The following is a 23,518-nucleotide window of genomic DNA, read 5'->3' as shown; positions in this document are numbered from 1 at the left end:
AGTTACTGGATGCTAGCCCTGTAGGCTTTTTACACTGGCATTTCCTTATCTTTGTAATGTCAGACAGTCCTCAGAGGGGTTGTGGGATAAAGTGAGTTTCAAATCTGGGCCCTCTCTGCTTTTGCCAGTTTCCCACCCCCACTGTCACTCTGGTAGAAGTAGCTGCCCAATATATCCCTCCCACCTCCTATTTAAAATACTTTCTACCTATGCAAATTCCACCCACCTTCCCTCTTCATAATTAATCCATTCATAAACTCTTATAGCATTTGTTGTTTGTCCTCTTCTTTGTGGAGTATTGATGGCAAGATGTTTTTGTGGGGTTTTTGTTTAGGATTACCTTTTGGAGATAGACAAGTCTTCTACCTTGATAGTTAAGGCAAGGACTATACCTTAGACTTCTAATTTGTGTTTTCTCAAGGTGGCATCATCTGGTGGGTGTTCAGTGAATGCATATTGATTGTCTTGAATAACTACTTATGCCAGTAGAATAGTTTGGGAGCCTTTCTTAGTGTGTGGCCTGTCTGCTTTCCTTTGTATGCTGAAAACTGATATTTCACTTTTAAGTTAAAAGCTTCTTCCCTTGAATTTAAAGATTTATGCTTAGAGGTGTAACATTTCTCCTTTGATTTGTAAGCAGAAACTTCTTTCATAGGTCCTCCCTGTTCTTCACCTTCTATTTTGGCCATGGGAAACAATAAGGGCTCCTAGTAATCATTGTGAATAATCTTTAGCGGGTTGGTGTGATGGTGGCTCAGTGGCAGAATTTTAAAAATCTTTAGTGATTGATTAAGCCATCCACAAGAAAAAGTAACTTAATTTAAGAAGAAAAGAATAGTTAACATGCTTGCTTGTTATTGACCAGTGATAAACACAAAAACAAATATTCAGCAGTTTCACGTTATAGAGAGTTGGGAATAGAGAAAGAGATGATGTGTGGGGAGCCTGGGCAGAGAGAAAAATAAAATCAGAGGGGTGGAAAGAGAGGAAGAAGGCTGGGAGTAGGTGTGGTTATAAACCATAAAGTTGCTCTGAATGTTGGAAATCCAGGGTCTTCCAGTGTCAGAGTATATTAGCACCATCCTTTGACAGATATAATAACTGTATAGAGCAGAAACTCATTTCAACATTAAACTCTATTTTTGATATGAATTCAGCTATGGAATCTTAGGATTGTAATGCAAATAAAAGTGGAGCTGCCTTGGTTCAAGTCAAACTGAGAAGGCTTTTGACCCCAGTCTTCCCTACCCATCTCCATTCCTGCCTCATTCCCCACTTTTGCCAGATCCTAAGGAATTTTCAGGGAACCACAGCTTGAAAACCACTGCTTAGCTATTTATGTTCAGAATGGGTTTCTTTTCTGCTTTTGTTGTATATTTTCAAAATTAATTCTTGGAATAGGGTTTTTTTTTTCTCTCTAAAATTGTTAAAGTTCAACCACATGTAAAATTGTTATTTAGGCATAGTTTGAGTTGTAACAGTGTAATTTAGAGTTCACAAATTTCTATCAATGTTGCAGTAATCTAAAGGGAATCTTTAAAAAGAAAATATATCTGCCCAAAAAGTAACATAAAGAGTATGACAGAGGGGGAGCGCATTACCTTCAAAATAACTCCTTTCACAGGCAAAGTGTGGAAATATTTCTCTTGATATTAAATTTCTAAGCTGCTTTCTTTGAATGTCTGTGAAGAAGTTCTCCATACACGTGAGGGATATGACATAACTCCCATTAGGAGCAGTGGCTTCCTACAGCAATCATTTTCATTGGGGACGATGTAGAATGAAATAGTCCCTTGTTTTGACATACCTCTTATGTGAGGGGTCCTTCCTCACCTCCAAAATTACAGGCCTATTTTTTTGTTTATAGTCCTATCCTTAGTGGCCTTGCACACATAATAGCCTTTCATTTATGTAAAGGCAGTTCTCATGACTTTCAAGTATTTCCTTCCCTGAACTGGAAAGCACCATGTCCTCTGAGATGAGAAATGTCTTCCTTTACTTTTCTAGATTCCTTTTATGTCAAATAGCATTGGATCTTATGTAAAGAGCTTTTAGGCCCAAATCAAAAGGACCCCTAGTCAGCTTTCATGCCTTAGCCTTAGGTCACTGGTGATTTCCTGCTCCAGAAACCATGGATTCTTTAGTTCTAGTAATACCTTCTCCCCATACCCCCACTCTCAAAGACACTCAAAATCCATACATTGAGGAGTATTATATTCTTTTACATGTACTAGCATAAGTGACAGACTAAAGAATGAAGGCATGGGAGGTGGGTACCAGAAATCAAAGCTTTCATGAACTGTCTTGGTCCTTTAATAATACAGATCTCATTTTCTTTTTATCTCAGGAGTTTCACCACGAAATAGTCTTGAAGTCTTAACCCCTGAAGTTCCTGGTGAGAGAGACCGAGGGAACTGCATTACATCTTTACAGCTACATCCAAAAGGCTGGGCCACTCTTCTTCGGTGCTCAAGCAACACTGATGATCAGGAGGTATGAGCAGCAGAGTTACATCTTCAGCTGGTTGGAGAAATTGTCATTGCCATGTGTGTAGACCTTAGGTTGAACACTGGACTGATCACTGCCCACAAGGGCATGCTGTCAGCCATCTTGCCTCTTGACTCTCCCAATTTTGTCTCCTATTGCTTCATGGTATCTTTATCCTTTGCACATTCTTCTTCCTCTCTGCTTTCCTAGGTAAGGCAAGCTGGGAAATACTTTAAAGGTCATCATCCATCGTATTATGCCCAGCTTCTTAGTTCTTGCCTCCTTCATCTTACCCTTATTTAGTAAAAATAGGACTGAGATATTTCAACTAAAGTGGTTGGATTATGAGATTTTACTAAGCAAATTGAGTATAACTTTCTATTGTTAAAAGTCAGCTGATGGTGGTACAACAGTGGCTCAGTGGCAGAATTCTCTCCTGCCATGCTAGAGTCCTGGGTTCGATTCCTGCACCCAGCCCATGCAAAAAAGAAAAAAAAAAGTCAGGAGAATTCTGGGAAAGGAAGGGGCTAAACTGATTAGGAGAAAAATTTTAAATGATTTTATGATCATTGTCACTCTGGAAAGCAAGAGTCTTCTGAGGATACCACTGGCTCTTAGAGTCCACAAATGAAAGGAAAGAGAAAAGCCTTTGAAGGGTGTAGGAGGAAATGTATTCTATAGGGCTTGGCTGGTCCCTAGGAATTTTTAAAATATCAAGATTGTTGCCCTTAAAAAAAGTGAATGTATCACTGCAGAAGTCACAGGCAGCCTCAGGGAAGCAAAGGGCTTTGAAGCATCAGGGTGCAGAATAGCCTCAGGGAAGCAGAGGGTGTATGAAGGCAAGACTATATGGAACCTACACATTTTGTTAGTTATAGGAGGGTGGTATCATTTATATGATTGATTTCCTGCAACAATTCTGTGGCTTTGGCATTCTGTTGAGTTTTTTTTAAAATATGAAATACCTATAGCACTGTTTAGGGCTCTGTAACTTTGGTTTGTCTCTCTTCTTTCCCCCTAGTGGACTTGTGTCTATGAATTCCAAGAAGGAGCTCCTGTGCGACCTGTCTCACCTCGTTGTTCTCTCCGACTAACTCATTATATTGAAGAAGCCAATGTAGGCAGGGGTTATATCAAAGAACTTTGCTTCAGCCCCGATGGGCGAATGATTTCTTCTCCACATGGCTATGGGATCCGTCTGTTGGGATTTGACAAACAGTGTAGTGAACTTGTTGACTGTTTGCCCAAAGAAGCCAGTCCCCTGCGGGTGATCCGTTCTCTGTACTCTCATAATGATGTGGTACTGACAACAAAGTTCTCTCCAACACATTGTCAGATTGCCTCAGGGTGCCTTAGTGGACGGGTTTCTTTGTATCAGCCAAAGTTTTAGGCACAATTTATATCAAATAAGGAACTTCTCTGGTGTTCGACTTATAAATTACTTCAATTTAGGTGAAGTTTTTTTCTTTTTAGAAGATCATAGAAGTTTGGGTCAAGATCCTGGTTCTTATGGGTCCATGAACACACCTGTGACCGGACTACTTAGTTGTCCAGCGTTAGACGGACATCTCCAAATTAGACTCTATGCAGCGTCATCTTTTTCAGCATTCCTCTGCTCCTGCTGATCCTGTGCCACTGAACTCCGTTCCCCTAGGTATTTTGCATGGTAGCTCTTATCAAGTTTCTTTCTTGATTCCTTTATCTCTCACTCTCTTTATCTTTCTTCTCCTTCTTTTTTTTTTTTTTGGTGTGAATTTTGTGGATAATTGGCAGGAATTTTGGCTGGGGTAGGAAAAACCCATTACACTAGTCTTGAATAAAACCCAGAATCCTATTTTGGCCTACCTGTTGTTGAAAAAGAAATTTCATCTTCACTTATCAATATATTTGGCCTTTTAAAGTTGCTATTATATTTCCATATAATAAGCACAGATAATGGCATTATTCTCAGACTGTTAGTTTTGCAACAAAATGTCTTTTTAAGTTTCCTGTTAAAATTTACAGATTTTTCATAGGAAGAGGCGTTTTGTCTGTTGTAAAATTCTAGAAAAAATATTGCCACCTCTCTTTGTAATTTGCTTTCCTTGTATGAACTTAAAACTGCTAATGTGTGTTCTTACTTGGTATTTTGTTCCCATTAATAGAATTAGAAAGGAAAGGAGGGGAAGGAATGGACTTTGATAATTTCTGTTGTACTGAAGAGAATTCAGTTATTGAAGACTAGTACAATATCTGACCAGAGAATGATAAGAACAATGTGACTTAGACTTTCTGTGTTTTCTCTGCCAGATTATTTGAATCACAGAGTTATCTATTGTATTGGAATAGAGGGGGGATGAAGAGTATGAATGAAGTGTAAAGAATTTGTGTTTTACTCATCTATTGAATCAGATAACACAAGCTCAATTCTGTTATTACTAGTGAGGGTAGAACTGCAATCCTCTTTGCAAGCTGTTGTCATAACTATGGTAGTGAATGGGTGTCAAGGCCAAGTGCCGATATGAAGAACTTTTCTGTGTTTTATTATGGAACACAGCAAGTAAAAAGCATCAAGCAGGGATCAAAAGCAAGATGGACTGCTCTGCTGATAAAGCAGCGTTCTTCCATTCCCCTCCACTTTGAATGGCATTGTATTTAGAAGGAATTTGCCTAGGCTATAGTGATATAAGCCGTGCACTAGGCTTTCCCTCTTAAATTACATTCTCTTAGACCAGTGGTTCTCAAACATTAGGGTGCATTATAATCATTGAGGAGCTGGTGAAAAATGCAGAAACCTGCCTCTCACCCTAGGAGATACCGTTTCAACCAGGGAGAGAGGGCAGAAATCTGTACTTTTAACAGGAACCCCCCAAAATCCTAATAAGGTAGTCCCTGGATCACAGTTTGAAAAACTGTGTAAGTAATTCTAGACCCATTTGGTGCTAAATACAACTCCCAGAAAGTGTTTTGATTATTTAAAAAAATAGTAAGTAAATGAAAGCTATTTTAGAGGTAGAAAATAACTTAAAAATGCAATCCTATTATTGACAAATAAGAGAACATAAGTGACTGGCCCAAGGTTCCCTGCAAAGTTAGTGGTAGAGCCAGGACTTGAATTCAAGTCTCATAATTCCTTGCTCAGGGCAATTTCTACTGTATGATGCTGGCTGTTAAAAACAATTACTTATGAACACTTTATTCTGTCTTTAAGTTGTTTTATTGTGAATGCCCTTAAACTGGTCAATAGATTGGGAAAGGAAGGCTTAGGAATAGAAGCTGAGAATTCCAGCCACAAAAAGAAAAGTATTATAAATCTTATAGAAATGGTTAAGCAACCCAACTATGTGAATAAAAATGACTTTTCTTTGTAGAACCTTCTAAAAAGCCATTCACATATATGTATAGAGATGGGAACAATGTTGGCTATAGGACAAATTTTAAAAATTAAATAATTTTACCATTGATGTTTTCTAAATTGGAAATTTTTGTTATACCAAAAATTACCACAAAGCACAGTGAAAACATAGGCTTGCCATAAACTTTTTAAAGTACATATTTAAAAGAAAATGTTTTAGAGGAAAAAACACCCAAACATATGTTTTCATTAAAAAGAAACTACTAAGTACAAAAACTGTATTGATATGTTAATTTAACATAAATTGCATCCCTTTTGGGGAGAGTCCCATGTCAGATGCTGGTTCCATGTGTTGCCCAAGTATAAATTTAGCCAATATTTTTTTAACAACTACAGAATCCTTTCATATGTCAAGTTAATATACATACCTTAGTACTAATGCACACTAAAACCTTGCAAGGTAGGTGGAAATATCCCAGTTTACTTTGGAAGAAATGGAGGTTCAGAAAGGTTAAGTGACTTGCCCACAGTCTCAGAGCTAATGGTGGATGGCAACACTGGGACCCAAACCCAGGTCTGTTTGAGTCCAAAGCTTGTGCTTTCTACATGGCCATTTTGCCCTTAATTGTAAAGGATGGTAAATTGGCCTGTTAATTTGTTTGTTTAGCATACTTTGGAAGTTCTTTATTACAGCGGTAGCTTACCTTCTGCACCATATAAAGCATTTACAAGATTGATAATCTCCATGAGAATTAATACCATAAACTGCAGGACATATATACAGTCCATTCCTGACTAGAAAAACCTCCAGCAGGACAGTTAGTTATAAAAGAAAAAAGGATAAATATCCTTGTCTAACTGTAGAACCACAAGACGAAAATAAAAAATTAACAGCCAGCAAACAGCAAAACATTAACCTTTGTCCTCCTTGAGGTATGGCCATGATCAAAAAGTCATCAGGGACATTAATCAAGGAATTAAAGGGCATCAGGAATGCTATACTATTGAAAGAAATTACATCTTATCATTTCAAGATTCCATTTCACTTGAAGTTTTAAAGTCTGGTGTTTTTTACTCTAAATTTTATTCAGTCATTTTTATTCATGATAAATGGTAAATGTAAAAATAAAAGACTTTTTTAGTATAAGTTGTTCTCCTGTTTTTAAAAGCTTTCTGCAGAACAGTGTATTTATGGCAATGCTATGTTGAATGAGTTAGGAAAATTAAATATACAGTTGTTACTTATTTTCATTGTGAAAATGAAGTGGCTGAAACAGAAAGAGACCTCTATTTTAGTCTTTTAAAAATGTGTGTGGTCTTTTTTACTCAAACCCAAAGCACATGTATATATTATGTCATTTCTCCTTGTTACATCCTTGAATAAAGGCTATACCAAAAAAGTATAGGCAAACAAGCAAGGAAAAGGTAAATCACATGTCCCCTACTCCTGTGTCAGGGGCATATTTCACTCTAGAACCAAGATCACAACATGTCATTTATAAAGTTTTGTTCTCTAGAAAGTGCAATAAAGGGAAAACACAGAATCTTTTAGAAGTTCAGTGTTTCCCATATTAGAACAGATGGTATTGGCATACATAGGTATCTGTTAAGCCAGTATTTAGCAGAAGAAATAGTCTGATAACTTTCTGTGACAATCATCCCCATTTAATGACCAGCAGTCACTGAGTGCTGTGAAAATTCATTCAGTAACACTTTGTTGGTCATTAAGGAAACCATATATATGAATTTTGGGATAACTAATGTATATCTCTAAGTGCCAAAATGTAAAACTTGTAGTTATTTTTTAGTTATTTTTATAACTCTCAGATATGTTAGTATACCTCCCTGCCACCTAAAACAGCATGCTTAGTATAATTCACTTTTCATGATGAAAAGTTAAAGTCATATGCATACTGTGTTATTACAAATATCCCATGAGCTCTGAAGTATATAAAATACTTCATAAAATGTAAAGGGCTATAACAAATGTGTTATTAATATCAATTATTATAAAGTGATCCCTCAGCCCTGAGGTATGTACAACCATTTGCCCCAGATTACTATGTTTAAAAAAATTTTTAGTTATTTATATATATATATATATATCTACTAAGTTGTTTTGTTTCCTACCACACTATCAATATGCTTGCCTCTAACAGACTCCCCACTTCCTTCTAAAGTGCTGTGTTCATGCTTTATGAACTGGGACATAAGATAGAGTGGCTAAAGTAAGAGCTGGATGGGCTGCAGGCATGTAGTCTCTGAAACAGCTCTTGGTTACTTATCACTCTTCTTATGGGTTCATGGCAACTTTTTGGATAATAGAAACCCCAGTTAAAGCCTAGGCCATGCTTTTCCACTTGCAACTAAATAAAATACTGCAGACTAAGGATGCTGTCAGAAGAAAAGCTAAACAGCAATGTACCAAAGTACAGCAAAGCAACAACAAAGCTTCTGTATTTACACAGGAGGCTTTCATACTTGTAGAAAATGAGAGGAAGAGTGCATGGGGTAGAAAACAACAAAAAGAAAATTCAGATAGACCTAAGAGTATTTTAGATATAATTAAACTTTGTCAGTAATCACAAAAAAGTATATGCCTAAATTATCATGTTACAACACAGTTTAGTCTTATTGCAGAATAAGATTGTGCCAAAATTTGTATCCAAAAGGCGATTCTAAATAATGTCCTAAAATTTTTTCCCATTCATATGATAATGGAAATTATTGTCAAAAGGAAGGTCTCAGATTTACTTTTAGGCTGCTCTCTTTAGTTGTAAATGAATTACTGATAGAAATAGGAGTTGTATCAAAAACCCCAAGGATCATATCTCACATACACATGCATATAACATGTTTGTGTATCACTATAAGTGAAAATGTCATACAGCGATAATAAAATAATTAAAATTTTAATGTGGTCCAAAGTCTTTAAAATAGGTAGAATTTTCAGCTTTTCTAAGTTTCTTGCTCATCCAGATTAAAAGTTTTTACATTAAAGTTTGAATATTTGAATTTTCTTTTAAATTTTACTGCATCTTCCATTTCCAAACTGCGCTTTCTAGAAAATTTTAGGTTCACATTTTCAGGAAATATGGAGTATTCCAGGAAATATTCTAGAGACCCAGAAAGTTTCTCTCACTAGGTTCTGAGATGCTGTAAGTTCTTATGCTAGACTGTAAGCTCCTTGAGAGCAGGGACTATCTTATTTATTCTTGTATCCCCAGTGCTTGATACAGGACCTGACACAGAGTAGTTATTCAATAAATATTTGTTGAATGAATCAAATGAGCCTTCACCATATGTAGCCTCCAAGTTCCAATGAAGCCAGAAGGTGGGATACAAATTGTTCAATATTAGAATCCATCATTTATTATTATAATGAACACATTGTATTCTTCAAGGTAAGATTTGTTCTGACCACATTTTCATTGATTTGGAAAACCGCAAAATAAGACTCAATTTTTCTTTCAATAACCATTTGAATCCTTACCATATTCCTAACCCAGTATTAGGAACTCAAGGATAACTAAGGTTTTCGTGTTCATAGCTGTAGTTGAAATAGACTTAGATGCAGGGCTGGCTTTGCCACCTGTACAATCATATAGGCCCTGCTCTTAGAAGGGCCTTGCACTTGGTGAAATACTCTGCTATAGCCATCTTGAAATTCTTCATAATTTATTGAATAAGGGGCTCATAGTTTTATTTTGCACTCTTGGTCCTGCTTAGATGTTACCATTTTGATATTGTGGGAACAAAATAATTAGGGACATGGTATCTTTTACCTACCTTCTTGTAAAGATAATTCATGTTCAAATCTACAAGTAAGGGATTTAGTAAAATAACTTATAAAAGCTAAAATTAAAAATAAAGCTACAAACTTTTTAATAAGATGTTCTTCATTTCAGAACTAGAAATGCCTCCTAAAAATATAGCTGGCTTTTACCATTTGGATTGAATTATTTTAAGTCTTTCAAATAGATGAATGTGGAATTGTAGGTGAACTTATTTTATCTACATACATACCTACATAAATTTTAAGGTTCTAATAAACCTTTATATTAATATATGAACTGAATATTTTAAGTCTACCTCATAATGTGCTTTTAAAAAATAAATAGTACTTTCAAACATTTGACACACTTTTGTTTGTGGTTAACCTGTTTAAAAAGTTTATTGCAAACATGCATTTAGTAAAAGTTTGAAAACTGTTTAAACCTACCAGGTGTGCATTTTTAGGCCAGAATCAAGCATAAGGTTGTGGCAGAGCAGTGGCTTAGTGATTTTTGTTAGCAATACTCTAAACTTTTTAATTGAACAACTCATATCAGAAAAAAATTGAGAATACTCCAAACTTTGATTATTTATAAGTTATATATACATTCTTGTACTAACATATTATGTACATCATAAAACAGAGGAAAAAAAGAAATTTTAAAAGGATAAGATAAAAAAAAATCAAAATTCAAATTTTCTCTGTGCACCTCCAGGGATTTCCTTGTGCTTTTGCTGATATACACACATTTCATTTTCTTAAGTCCACTGCACTAAAAGCCTGTTTACTAAGATCTGATCAATTCACACATACTGCCTAATTTTCCTGCCATGTATCAGTTTACTCACAGTATGAATCATGTTTTTAAGAATTTAATAAATTAATTATTTGGTGAAAATTGTATATCCTCTTGTATATGAAGAGGAAGCATAGTTGATTAATTTTTACTTCTGTTTGTCAAGCTGTATACAGTGATTGGTTTTCATATAAACCTAAAACATGTAATTTTTTCACAATGTTCCCTAGAATGATATTTTCTTGTATTATTTAACAGCGTGAATTGATGGTTTATTTTATTCGACTATTTTCATTCACCAGAAAATGACAATTATATTTTGGACTTTCATTTTTTATGTCATTGAAGAAAAAAATTGAGTAAACCCCTTTTAATTCACATTATTTTGTTGCTATAATAAATTACTACAAATCTAGTGGCTTAAAACAACACAAATTTATTAACTTATAGTTCTGGAGGTCAGAAATCTGAAATGGGTTTCGCCATGCTAAAATCAAGGTTTCAGCTAGGCTCCGTTCCTTCCAAGGGCTCTCTGGGAGAATGAGTTTCCTTGACTTTTCCAGCTTATACAGGCTGCCTGGATTCTTTGGCTCATGGCCCCTTCCTCCATTTTCAAAGTCAGCAGAGTGGAATCTTCAAATTTCTTTCTCTGACTCTGATACTTACTCCCCTGCCTCTCTCTCTCTTTCACTTATAAGGACTGCTGAACTTAAACTGGGCCCAGTGCATGAGCTGGGATAATGTTCCCAGTTTAAGGCCAATCAGTTAGCAACCTTAATTCCCATTTGCCATGTAACATAATGTATTCAGTGTCTGGAGATTAGGATGTGGACAGCTTTGGGGGAACATTCTTCTTGCTGCTTACAATGTGCTGAGTACTAGGCTTAGTGCTTCACAGGCATTATTTAATCCTTAAAACATTCTTATGAGGTGGGTACTGTTATTCCCATTTTACTGATGAAACTAAGGCTTAATTTACCTGAAGTCATATAACTAGTAAGTTTCAAAGCTAGACTCATACTCAAGTTGGTGTGACATCTTACCCTAGCCTCTGTTCTACACTGCTTTGACAATTCAGTGAGAACTACTGCGTGCAAACCATGTAGAATATTGTGATTGCAGATTGTCACGTATTTACTTTGTAAGAAAAATGTTCGTAGCATTACTCTATAATTAGATAAAATTCCTCTAATGGCAGTGTGAAAAAGTTGAAAAGCCTCTACTTACATGTTTAAGGCCAGTAATGTTTTTAGAATTGGCCTCAAATTCCTTTCTCACCCTAGTCTTTTTTCTCCTAGGAATTAGCTGGTTTTGGTCTATAGCTGTCACATGCTGCTTTTAAAAATAACTATTTAGAATATCAATCTGAAAGAGGTATTCAAATCCCAACACATATGTACATTGATGGAACATTATATACAATTAGTTGTTACATCTCAAAAATGGCATATGGAAGCTGAAAAAGATCTACGATATTATCAAAAGGCAATGCTAAACCTACTTAAAAATTTTTAAGGCTTAGTTCTTACAGAACTGTATTCTCTCTTAATCTGAGTGGCTTAAACAAAGAAACCCATTGTCATAAATATTCTTTCCACAATACTGGGATAATTATAGGGACTGTTTGGTCCATGATGGTGTCATGGTTAGGGACAGGTGTCAACTTGGCCAAGTTGTGGTACCTGTTCATTTGATTGGGCAAGCGCTGGCCTGTCTGTTGCAATGAGGACATTTCATAGGATTAGGTCATGATCACGTCAGCTATATCCACAGCTGATTCCATTTGTAATCAGTCAAAGGGGAGTGTCTTCTGCAATTAGTGATGCTAAATCCAATCATGGGAAGCCTTTTAAGGAGGACTCAGAGGAGAGAGGTTGCATTCCTGCTTTGGCTGGTAAGCCTCTCCTGTGGAGTTCATCCAGGCCATCCATTGGAGTCATCAGCTTCGTAGCCTGCCCTGTGGATTTTGGACTCTGCATTCCTACGGTCACGTGAGACACTTTCATAAATTTTATATTTGCAAGTGTTCCCTGTTGATTCTGTTTCTCTAGAGAACCCTAACTAATACAGATGGGGTAAATGAGGACATATTAAGGAAAGTCATCAGTTGTTCTTGATTTTCTAATCTGAAGGATAAGAAAACTATATATCAAATCTACTTTACTTTGTAGTGTTTACCATGAGCAGCGACAGACTACAAGTTTGTATTTATATCCTAGGCCATTGTAGAATCAGGTTCTTATTCCTGCTTCCTTCAGGAGCACTCAAGACTAGGCCAGTGCTTTTGGGGGCAAAAGCAGTCTTTCCATTGTCCTTTCACTGGGCATTACAATCACATGCTGTAATAAAACATTAGTTAGTCCTGATTTTATTCTAGTCATGAAGTACAACTCTCATTCTTTGGAGAAACTCTAAGCTATCCCGTAGCCCACCCCACTTCACTCCAACTCCCTCTTGGGAAAGTGTGAGTCTCTTTATCACCTTCCCTGGGTCTTGTGCACTGATTTCTTCCAAGCCCCTACCTTCTGGCAGAGGACATGAAAAGTGGTGCTCAAATTCTAACAAGCATCAATCTCTTGGAGGGCTTGTTAAAACAGATTATTGCGGGTGGGCCACAGTGGCTCAGCAGGTAAGCGTGCTTGCCTGCCATGCCCAAGGACCTGGGTTCGATTCCCGGTGCCTGCCCATGAAAAAATAAATAAATAAATAAATAATTTCAAAAAAAAAAAAAAAGATTATTGCATCCACCCCCAGAGTTTCCAAAATTGTAAGTCTAGGGTGGGAGCCTCCAAGTTTGCATTTCTAGCCTGTTCCCAGCTGATGCTGTTGGTCTAGGAACCACAGTTTGAGAATGACTGAAATAAAATATGTAGGGTTAAGATTTTCCTTGCAGGACAGACCCCATGGATCTCTAAGTAGAAAGAAGTCAATTTAGAGAACATCTTATTTTCTGAGAATATTATGAGTGGACAGCAATGTCTATCAACTATGTCATATTTAGTTCAATACAGATTGGTAGTTTTTCGGTTAGAGTTAAGATTTCCCTTATTTAACATGATATTTAAATTACTGAGTAATTAATTAAGCTAAGATCATCTTACCTTCTCAGGAACAGACCTGGTGCTGTGTGGCTTATCTTCTAACTGAAAAAGAAGAGAGCTGCCATAGAAATATACACTCTCCTGGTGTGAGCTGTAATAGCTGCCATTGTTGCTAACAATTGAAACTTCTACCAGGGCATAGACAACACAGAACATTTTTTAAGTTTTTTGTTTGTTTGTTTAAACTGTTTCCACTGAAAGCTGTAAATATCTGAGTACGCTAGACTGCTACATTGACATTACCTTGTAAAAGTACTGCATTATAAAGGTTTAGCCTTGGTCTGGGTAAAATGAAGGATTCAAATTTCATCATGAAAATTTTACTTTTTAAAAGTCAAATACAAATGGTTAGATATGTTCTGAATACATTGCATTTATTCTTAAGCAGTTATTACCTAGTTTCTGCTTCAATACTTAATAAATTTATGTAATTAAAAGAAGGAATTCCTGGCATTTATTGAAAGTTGCAGTGGATTGGCAACCAATTTTCATCTCTGTTCTGGTCCCTGCTAGTCAGGAGGTGAATAGAACTCCTCAATTCTGTTACAAAGAAAGAGCAAGATTGGGAGATTAACCTCTAATTTTATCTACCAACCTTGTCACAATCTGTGGGAATATTCTGGGCCTGAGGAGAGAGGGGGGGTGGTTGCCATATCATTATGGTTAATGGGAAAGATAAGTGAATTACTAGCCACAGGCTTTGTGCCCCTCTAACAAGCATTTCTGTAGTATCTATGACTGTGGTAGTTAGAGTCGTTGTCAACTTGGCCAGGTGAAGGCACCTAGTTTTGTTGCTGCAGACATGAGCCAATGGTACATGAACCTCATCTGTTGCTAATTACATCTGCAGTCGGCTAGGAGGTGTGCCTGTTGCAATGAATGACATTTGACTTAATTGGCTGGTGTTTAAATGAGAGAGCTTAACATAGCACAGCCCAAGCAGTTCGGCATACTCAGCACTCGCAGCTCAGCCCAGGTCTTTGGAGATGCAGAAAGGAATCACCCTGGGGAAAGTTGTTGGAACCCAGAGGCCTGGAGAGAAGGCCAGCAGAGACTACCCTGAGCCTTCCCACGTAAGAAAGAACCTCAGATGAAAGTTAGCTGCCTTTCCTCTGAAGAACTAACAAAATAAATCCCCTTTTATTAAAAGCCAATCTGTCTCCGATATATTGCATTCCGGCAGCTAGCAAACTAGAACAGATTTGGTACCGGAGAGTGGGGTGCTGCTGCGGTTTGCAAATACCAAATATGTTGGAACGGTTTTTTGGATGGCTAAGGGGAGGATTCTGGAGGAACTGTGAAGAGAATGATGAAGTCCTGGAGTGCTTGAAGAGACTGTTGGTGTAAACGGAACCACTGCCAACCTGGACAAAGGTGGAAACAAAAGGGAGAGATTAGAGTTTGCAGAGTGAGAACCATGGAAGCTCGGGTCTGAAGCCAAGAAACCTCGGCCAGGAGAGTGAACCCACCCATAAAAGAGGGCCCTGAAGGGCGAGGATGAGTTTCCCACTTTATTGCAGTGGAAAAGTCGTGCAGCCTCAGGCCTTGGAGAAGGTACAGCACGCTCCTTGGGGGACTGGGAGAGCCTGGCTGCCACCATGTGGAGGGGTTGAGTGTGTGCCCTGGAAATGGCAGAGAGCCCAGAGGTGGCCCTGATGCCTGGAGAGAGTGGAGCCGAGAAAAAGGTGGTCTCAATGTTCCCCAAGGTTGATTTGGAGAGAGGTGGGCCACTGCATAGGCCCTTGGAAAGGGTGGGACTGATGCTTTCTAAAGCTGAAGGATAAATGACTTTTAGACTTTGAAATCCAGTGGTGTTTGCCCTGCAGGTTTTCCGTCCAGTTTCTCCCTGTGGATCTTGTGACTGTCACTCCTTTGTATATTAGCACCAGACAACTTGTTTTGAGATTCACAGGTCCACAGCCAGAAGAGAATTTTTTGCCCCTTAATATTGTTTAAGGTGATGTGTGTAGTTGCCAAGTTGACAAGGGGTGGACATAATGGTAGTTAGATTCAGTTGTCAACTTGGCCAGGTGAAGGCACCTAGTTTTGTTGCTGCGGACATGAGCCAATGGTACGTGAACCTCATCTGTTGTTAATTACATCTGAAGTTGGCTAGGAGGCGAGCCTGCTGCAATGAATGATGTTTGACTTAATTGGCTGGTGCTTAAATGAGAGAGTGCAACATAGCACAGCCCAACCAGCTCGGCATACCTCATTTCAATACTCACAGCTCAGCCCAGGTCTTTGGAGATGCAGAAAGGAATCACCCTGGGGAAAGTTGTTGGAACCCAGAGGCCTGGAGAGAAGGCCAGCAGAAACTACCCTGAGCCTTCCCACGTAGGAAAGAACCTCAGATGAAAGTTAGCTGCCTTTCCTCTGAAGAACTAATGAAATAAATCCCCTTTTATTAAAAGCCAATCCGTCTCTGGTGTGTTGCATTCCGGCAGCTAGCAAACTAGAATAATGACTTCATGGCAGTCCAAGAAAAACTAGCATACCAAAAGAACTAAACCGAGTCTCTCAATATAGTACTGACATTAAGTATTCTGTGATAAAACCCCTAATGATTTTTCCAATGTTTTATTGTGAAAATGTTCAAACACAGAAAAGTAGAAAGAATTTTACAATGAACACTCATTTATCGAGATTCTACCATTAACATTTTATTATGCTTGTTTTATCACTTATTTAATACTCCATCCATCAATCCATCCTAATTTTGAATAATTGCAGACATATGTATTCATCCTTCTAAAAGTCCTCAGCATATGTGTCATTAATTAAAGCTTAGGATTTTAGGTTTTTTCTTCTTATGCAAAATTTATGTACAAGGAAGTACACAAACATTAAATGTTTAGTCATATATATATACCTATGTAATCCAAACCCCTATCAAGATATACAATATTACTGTCATCCCAGAAAGTTCCCTTATGCCCCTTTCCAGTTTTTTTTTCCTCACCATAGACAGATTTGTCACTTTTAGAATTTTGTATATATGGAATTATATTATGTATTTGCCATGATGATTTTTAAAAAAAAACAAATTCCTAAGGAATTAAAAAGTATCTCTGTAATAGGAAAGAGAATAACAGTGATAAAGACAATATATTGAATCAGATTGTTATTCATCCACTGAACAGGTATTTATTATGAGAACCACTACTCTGTAAAAGTCCCTGACCTCAAGAAGTTCACATTTTCATGGAGGCCACAGCACAAACATAATGGAGACAGAGCCAGGCATGAGACAATCATCACATGCCACAGAGGGGGATCTAATCTTTCTGGGAGTCAGGAGAAACATCAAGGAAGGTTTAAATAAATTTTTATCATTCTGTTCTACATATATAATCAGTAATTCACACTATCATCACATAGTTGCATATTCATTATCATGATCATTTCTTGGAATATTTGCATCTATTCAGAAAAAGAAATAAAAAGAAAACAGAAAAATATTCTTATATACCTACCCCCACCACTCTCCCTCACTGATCACCTGCATTTCACTCTAAATTTATTTTAACATTTGTTCCCCCATTATTCATCTTTATTCCATATGTTTTACTCGATAAGGTAGACAAAAGGAGCATCAGACACAAGGTTTTCACAATCACACAGTCACATTGTGAAAGCTATATCATTATACAATCATCTTCAAGAAATATGGCTACTGGTCAGATTTCTGAGGAAACCCATAGGAAGGGTGATGTTGGGCAAGTTTTCACTGAAATGGAATGACTGGATCTTGAAGATGAATGAGGATTTTGTCAGTCAGAAAAAGAGAGAAGGACTTCCCAGTATTTCCAAAGGGAAATGGTAGAAGGCAAATGTTATAATGGATAGAACATGAATTATATAACCAGACCATCTTGGAATGAGATCCTGGCTTCTCCCCCTACAAGTTGTATCAATTTGTAGCCTTTGTCTCCACCGGGAAAGAGAAAGCCAAGGGCATCTCCAGGTCTATGTGATACCTACAGCTTAAGTTCCAATGGATTTAAGTCTCTTTCCTTGATAAAACTAGCAAAATCCTGGAGTAGAGTCTACTATCTATGCATCATTACTTAACTATCCAAACTTATCTATTAATCTATATCATCTATTTTTCTATCTATTCCAAATCAGGCCATTTAGACACCTCTATCTCTAGTTCTATCTATCATCTCTATATCTGTATATCTATATATTTATGTATCTATACTGATTCCCATTTGTGTGTGTATACTTGGGGGGGTGCACTGTTTAAGGTTGGGTTAATTCTACCCAAACCATACGGATTGAGCAAGATTAAATTTAAGCGAGGCTCTTTCTCCGCGGGCGGCGCTCCCGCCGCCAGCCAGCCAGCCCTCCTCTCCCTCTTTCTCCGTGGACGGCGCTCCAGCCACCAGCCAGCCAGCCCTCCTCTCCCTCTTTCTCCGCCGGCGGCGCTCCTGCCGCCATCTTGCCCTTCCCTTTCCCCTCCTGCTCCGGCGCTCCATCTGCCATCATATCCTTCCCTTTATCCTCCTGCTCCGGCGGCTCTCCAACCACCACCGTGCCCTCTGCCGCCTTCACCAGCTCCTCCGCCACCGTCCTCGACAGCCTTGCCACCCTCACCTTTCCTCCTCCAGAACAGCTACTGGGGGAGTGGAGACGATACAGAGCAGCTCCCGGAGCCACGACGGAGATCAAAGGGACGGTGTACCCCATCCTGGAAAGGCTGACTGTCTGGGAGAACCAGCTCCAGTGAGATTGCCGAGGGATGCGGGCTTTCCAGGGCGGGACGGCAAGCGGCCGGAGTCCCTCCCTTCCTCCTTCCCAGGCCAGCTGGCAGAATTGGGCAGGCGGTCCCCTCGGGCCGTGGCGGCTGGCGCCCCCACCACGTGAGCCCTCCCGGACCAACTGAGAGAGTTGGGTCGGAAATCCCCAGACCGCGGAGAACGGTGACCGGGGGGGTCCCTTCCAAACACGTGACTCCCCAGTCCGGCTGGGAACGGTACACTCTCCCGGGCCGCGGCGGCTGGCGTCCTCCCGCCACACTTGGCGCCCCGGGCCGACTAGGAAATTCGGTCGGGCGCTCTCCCGGGCTGCGGCGGCCGGGGACCCTCCCTGCGTTCGGACCCCCGGGCCGGCTGGCACTCTTCCAAGCCGCTTCGGCTGGCGAACCTCCCCACGGCGAGAGTTTTCCAAGGTTAAAGGACCCACAGCACCTTTTGCTGGTGGAACCTGCAGACAAACGTGTGCCACGAGCGCTACCTACTGGGCAGGATAGGAAAGACAGAACGCAGAGATTTCACAGAAGGATCTTTCAGCCTGTTGGGTCCAACACCCAGGGAACTTTGACTAAATGCCCAGACGCCAGCAGAGGATAACGGATCACGCTCAGAAAATTGAAAATATGGCCCAGTCAAAGGAACAGACCAATAGTTCAAATGAGATACAGAAGCTGAAACAACTAATGCTGAATATACGAACAGAAATGGAAAACCTCTTCAAAAATGAAATCGATAAATTGAGGGAGGACATGAAGAAGACATGGGCTGAACAAAAAGAAGAAATAGAAAAACTGAAAAAACAAATCACAGAGCTTATGGAAGTGAAGGATAAAGTAGAAAAGATGGAAAAAACAATGGATACCTACAATGACAGATTTAAAGAGACAGAGGATAGAATTAGTGATTTGGAGGATGGAACATCTGAATTCCAAAAAGAAAGAGAAACTATTGGGAAAAGAATGGAAAAATTTGAACAGGGTATCAGGGAACTCAAGGACAATATGAACCACACAAATATACATCTTGTGGGTGTCCCAGAAGGAGAAGAGAAGGGAAAAGGAGGAGAAAAACTAATGGAAGAAATTATCACTAAAAATTTCCCAACTCTTATGAAAGACCTAAAATTACAGATCCAAGAAGTGCAGCGCACCCCAAAGAGATTAGACCCAAATAGGCGTTCTCCAAGACACTTACTAGTTAGAATATCAGAAGTCAAAGAGAAAGAGAGGATCTTGAAAGCAGCAAGAGAAAAAAAAATCCATCACATACAAGGGAAACCCAATAAGACTATGTGTAGATTTCTCAGCAGAAACCATGGAGGCTAGAAGACAGTGGGATGATATACTTAAATTACTAAAAGAGAAAAACTGCCAACCAAGACTCCTATATCCAGCAAAATTGTCCTTCAAAAATGAGGGAGAAATTAAAACATTCTCAGACAAAAAGTCACTGAGAGAATTTGTGACCAAGAGACCAGCTCTGCAAGAAACACTAAAGGGAGCACTAGAGTCAGATACGAAAAGACAGAAGAGAGAGGTATGGAGAAGAGTGTAGAAAGAAGGAAAGTCAGATATGATATATATAATACAAAAGGCAAAATGGTAGAGGAAAATATTATCCAAACAGTAATAACACTAAATGTTAATGGACTGAATTCCCCAATCAAAAGACATAGACTGGCAGAATGGATTAAAAAACAGGATCCTTCTATATGCTGTCTACAGGAAACACATCTTAGACCCAAAGATAAACATAGGTTGAAAGTGAAAGGTTGGGAAAAGATATTTCATGCAAATAACAACCAGAAAAGAGCAGGAGTGGCTATACTAATATCCAACAAATTGGACTTCAAATGTAAAACAGTTAAAAGAGACAAAGAAGGACACTATATACTAATAAAAGGAACAATTAAACAAGAAGACATAACAATCATAAATATTTACGCACTGAACCAGAATGCCCCAAAATACGTGAGGCATACACTGCAAACACTGAAAAGGGAAATAGATACATCTACCATAATAGTTGGAGACTTCAATTCACCACTCTTATCAATGGACAGAACATCTAGACAGAGGATCAATAAAGAAACAGAGAATCTGAATATTACAATAAATGAGCTAGACTTAACAGACATTTATAGGACATTACACCCCACAACAGCAGGATACGCCTTTTTCTCAAGTGCTCATGGATCATTCTCAAAGATAGACCATATGCTGGGTCACAAAGCAAGTCTCAACAAACTCAAAAAGATTGAAATCATACACAACACTTTCTCAGATCATAAAAGAATGAAGTTGGAAATCAAAAATAGGCAGAGTACCAGAAAATTCACAAATACGTGGAGGCTCAACAACACACTCTTAAACAACCAGTGGGTCAAGGAAGAAATTACAAGAGAAATTAGTAAATATCTCGAGGTGAATGAAAATGAAAACACAACATATCAAAACCTATGGGACGCAGCAAAGGCAGTGCTAAGAGGGAAATTTATTGCCCTAAATGCCTATATCAGAAAAGAAGAAAAGGCAAAAATGCAGGAATTAACTGTCCACTTGGAAGAACTGGAGAAAGAACAGCAAACTAATCCCAAAGCAAGCAAAAGGAAAGAAATAATAAAGATTAGAGCAGAAATAAATGAAATTGAAAACATGAAAACAATAGAGAAAATCAATAAGACCAGAAGTTGGTTCTATGAGAAAATCAATAAGATTGATGGGCCCTTAGCAAGACCGACAAAAAGAAGAAGAGAGAGGATGCAAATAAATAAGATCAGAAATGGAAGAGGAGACATAACTACTGACCTCACAGAAATAAAGGAGGTAATAACAGGATACTATGAACAACTTTACACTAATAAATACAACAACTTAGATGAAATGGACGGGTTTCTGGAAAGACATGAACAACCAACTTTGACTCAAGCAGAAATCGATGACCTCAACAAACCAATCACAAGTAAAGAGATTGAATTAGTCATTCAAAAGCTCCCTAAAAAGAAAAGCCCAGGACCAGACGGCTTCACATGTGAATTCTATCAAACATTCCAGAAAGAATTAGTACCAACTCTCCTCAAACTCTTCAAAATAATCGAAGTGGAGGGAAAACTACCTAATTAATTCTATGAAGCCAACATCACCCTCATACCAAAACCAGGCAAAGATATTACAAAAAAAGAAAACTATAGACCAATCTCTCTAATGAATATAGATGCAAAAATCCTCAATAAAATTCTAGCAAATCGTATCCAACAACACATTAAAAGAATTATACATCATGACCAAGTAGGATTCATCCCAGGTATGCAAGGATGGTTCAACATAAGAAAATCAATTAATGTAATACACCATATCAACAAATCAAAGCAGAAAAATCACATGATCATCTCAATTGATGCAGAGAAGGCATTTGACAAGATTCAACATCCTTTCCTGTTGAAAACACTTCAAAAGATAGGAATACAAGGGAACTTCCTTAAAATGACAGAGGGAATATATGAAAAACCCACAGCTAATATCATCCTCAATGGGGAAAAATTGAAAACTTTCCCCCTAAGATCAGGAAAAAGACAAGGATGTCCACTATCACCACTATTATTCAACACTGTGTTGGAGGTTCTAGCCAAAGCAATTAGACAAGAAAAAGAAATACAAGGCATCAAAATTGGAAAGGAAGAAGTAAAACTATCACTGTTTGCAGACAATATGATACTATACATCGAAAACCCAGAAAAATCCACAACAAAACTACTAGAGCTAATAAATGAGTACAGCAAAGTAGCAGGTTACCAGATCAACATCCAAAAATCTGTAGCATTTTATACACTAGTAACGAACAAGCTGAGGGGGAAATCAAGAAACAAATCCCATTTATAATCGCAACTAAAAGAATAAAATACCTAGGAATAAATTTAACTAAAGAGACAAAAAACCTATATAAAGAAAACTACAAAAAACTGCTAAAAGAAATCACAGAAGACCTAAATAGATGGAAGGGCATACCGTCTTCATGGATTGGAAGACTAAATATAATTAAGATGTCAATCCTACCTAAACTGATCTACAGATTCAATGCAATACCAATCAAAATCCCAACAACTTATTTTTCAGAATTAGAAAAACCAATAAGCAAATTTATGTGGAAGGGCAGGGTGCCCCGAATTGCTAAAAACATCTTGAGGAAAAAAAACGAAGCTGGAGGTCTCAAGCTGCCGGACTTTAAGGCATATTATGAAGCCACAGTGGTCAAAACAGCATGGTATTGGCATAAAGATAGATATATCGACCAATGGAATTGAATAGAGTGCTCAGAAATAGACCCTCTCATCTATGGACATTTGATCTTTGATAAGGCAGTCAAGCCAACTCACCTGGGACAGAACAGTCTCTTCAATAAATGGTGCCTAGAGAACTGGATATCCATATGTAAAAGAATGAAAGAAGACCCGTATCTCACACCTTATACAAAAGTTAACTCAAAATGGATCAAAGATCTAAACATTAGGTCTAAGACCATAAAACAGTTAGAGGAAAATGTAGGGAGAGATCTTATGAATCTTACAATTGGAGGCGGTTTTATGGACCTTAAATCTAAAGCAAGAGCACTGAAGAAGGAAATAAATAAATGGGAACTCCTCAAAATTAAACACTTTTGTGCATCAAAGAACTTCATCAAGAAAGTAGAAAGACAGCCTACACAATGGGAGATAATATTTGGAAATGACATATCAGATAAAGGTCTAGTATCCAGAATTTATAAAGAGATTGTTCAACTCAACAACAAAAAGACAGCCAACCCAATTACAAAATGGGAAAAAGACTTGAACAGACACCTACCAGAAGAGGAAATACGGATGGCCAAGAGGCACATGAAGAGATGCTCAATGTCCCTGGCCATTAGAGAAATGCAAATCAAAACCACAATGAGATATCATCTCACACCCACCAGAATGGCCATTATCAACAAAACAGAAAATGACAAGTGCTGGAGAGGATGCGGAGAAAGAGGCACACTTATCCACTGTTGGTGGGAATGTCAAATGGTGCAACCACTGTGGAAGGCAGTTTGGCGGTTCCTCAAAAAGCTGAATATAGAATTGCCATACGACCCAGCAATACCATTGCTAGGTATCTACTCAAAGGACTTAAGGGCAAAGACACAAACAGACATTTGCACACCAATGTTTATAGCAGCGTTATTTACAATTACAAAGAGATGGAAACAGCCAAAATGTCCATCAACAGAAGAACGGCTAAACAAACT

General features: G+C 38.3%; 1 protein-coding gene across 1 annotated transcript in view; it reads left to right on the top strand.

Moving 5' to 3' along the window:
• The window catches only part of DCAF10 (DDB1 and CUL4 associated factor 10), a 58,871-nt gene extending 42,763 nt beyond the window's left edge, over window positions 1–16,108 (top strand). The window contains exons 6-7 of the mRNA XM_077147656.1: window positions 2,348–2,493; window positions 3,509–16,108. Of these exons, the coding sequence (XP_077003771.1) occupies window positions 2,348–2,493; window positions 3,509–3,877 (515 nt within the window). The 3' untranslated portion in view covers window positions 3,878–16,108. The remainder of the gene's footprint in view (window positions 1–2,347; window positions 2,494–3,508) is intronic.
• Window positions 16,109–23,518: the final 7,410 nt, after the last annotated feature.

The sequence above is a fragment of the Tamandua tetradactyla genome, chromosome 2 (genome assembly GCF_023851605.1).
Source record: "Tamandua tetradactyla isolate mTamTet1 chromosome 2, mTamTet1.pri, whole genome shotgun sequence".
NCBI classification, from domain to species: Eukaryota; Metazoa; Chordata; class Mammalia; order Pilosa; family Myrmecophagidae; genus Tamandua; species Tamandua tetradactyla.
This window is presented reverse-complemented; position numbering and strand designations above follow the sequence as displayed.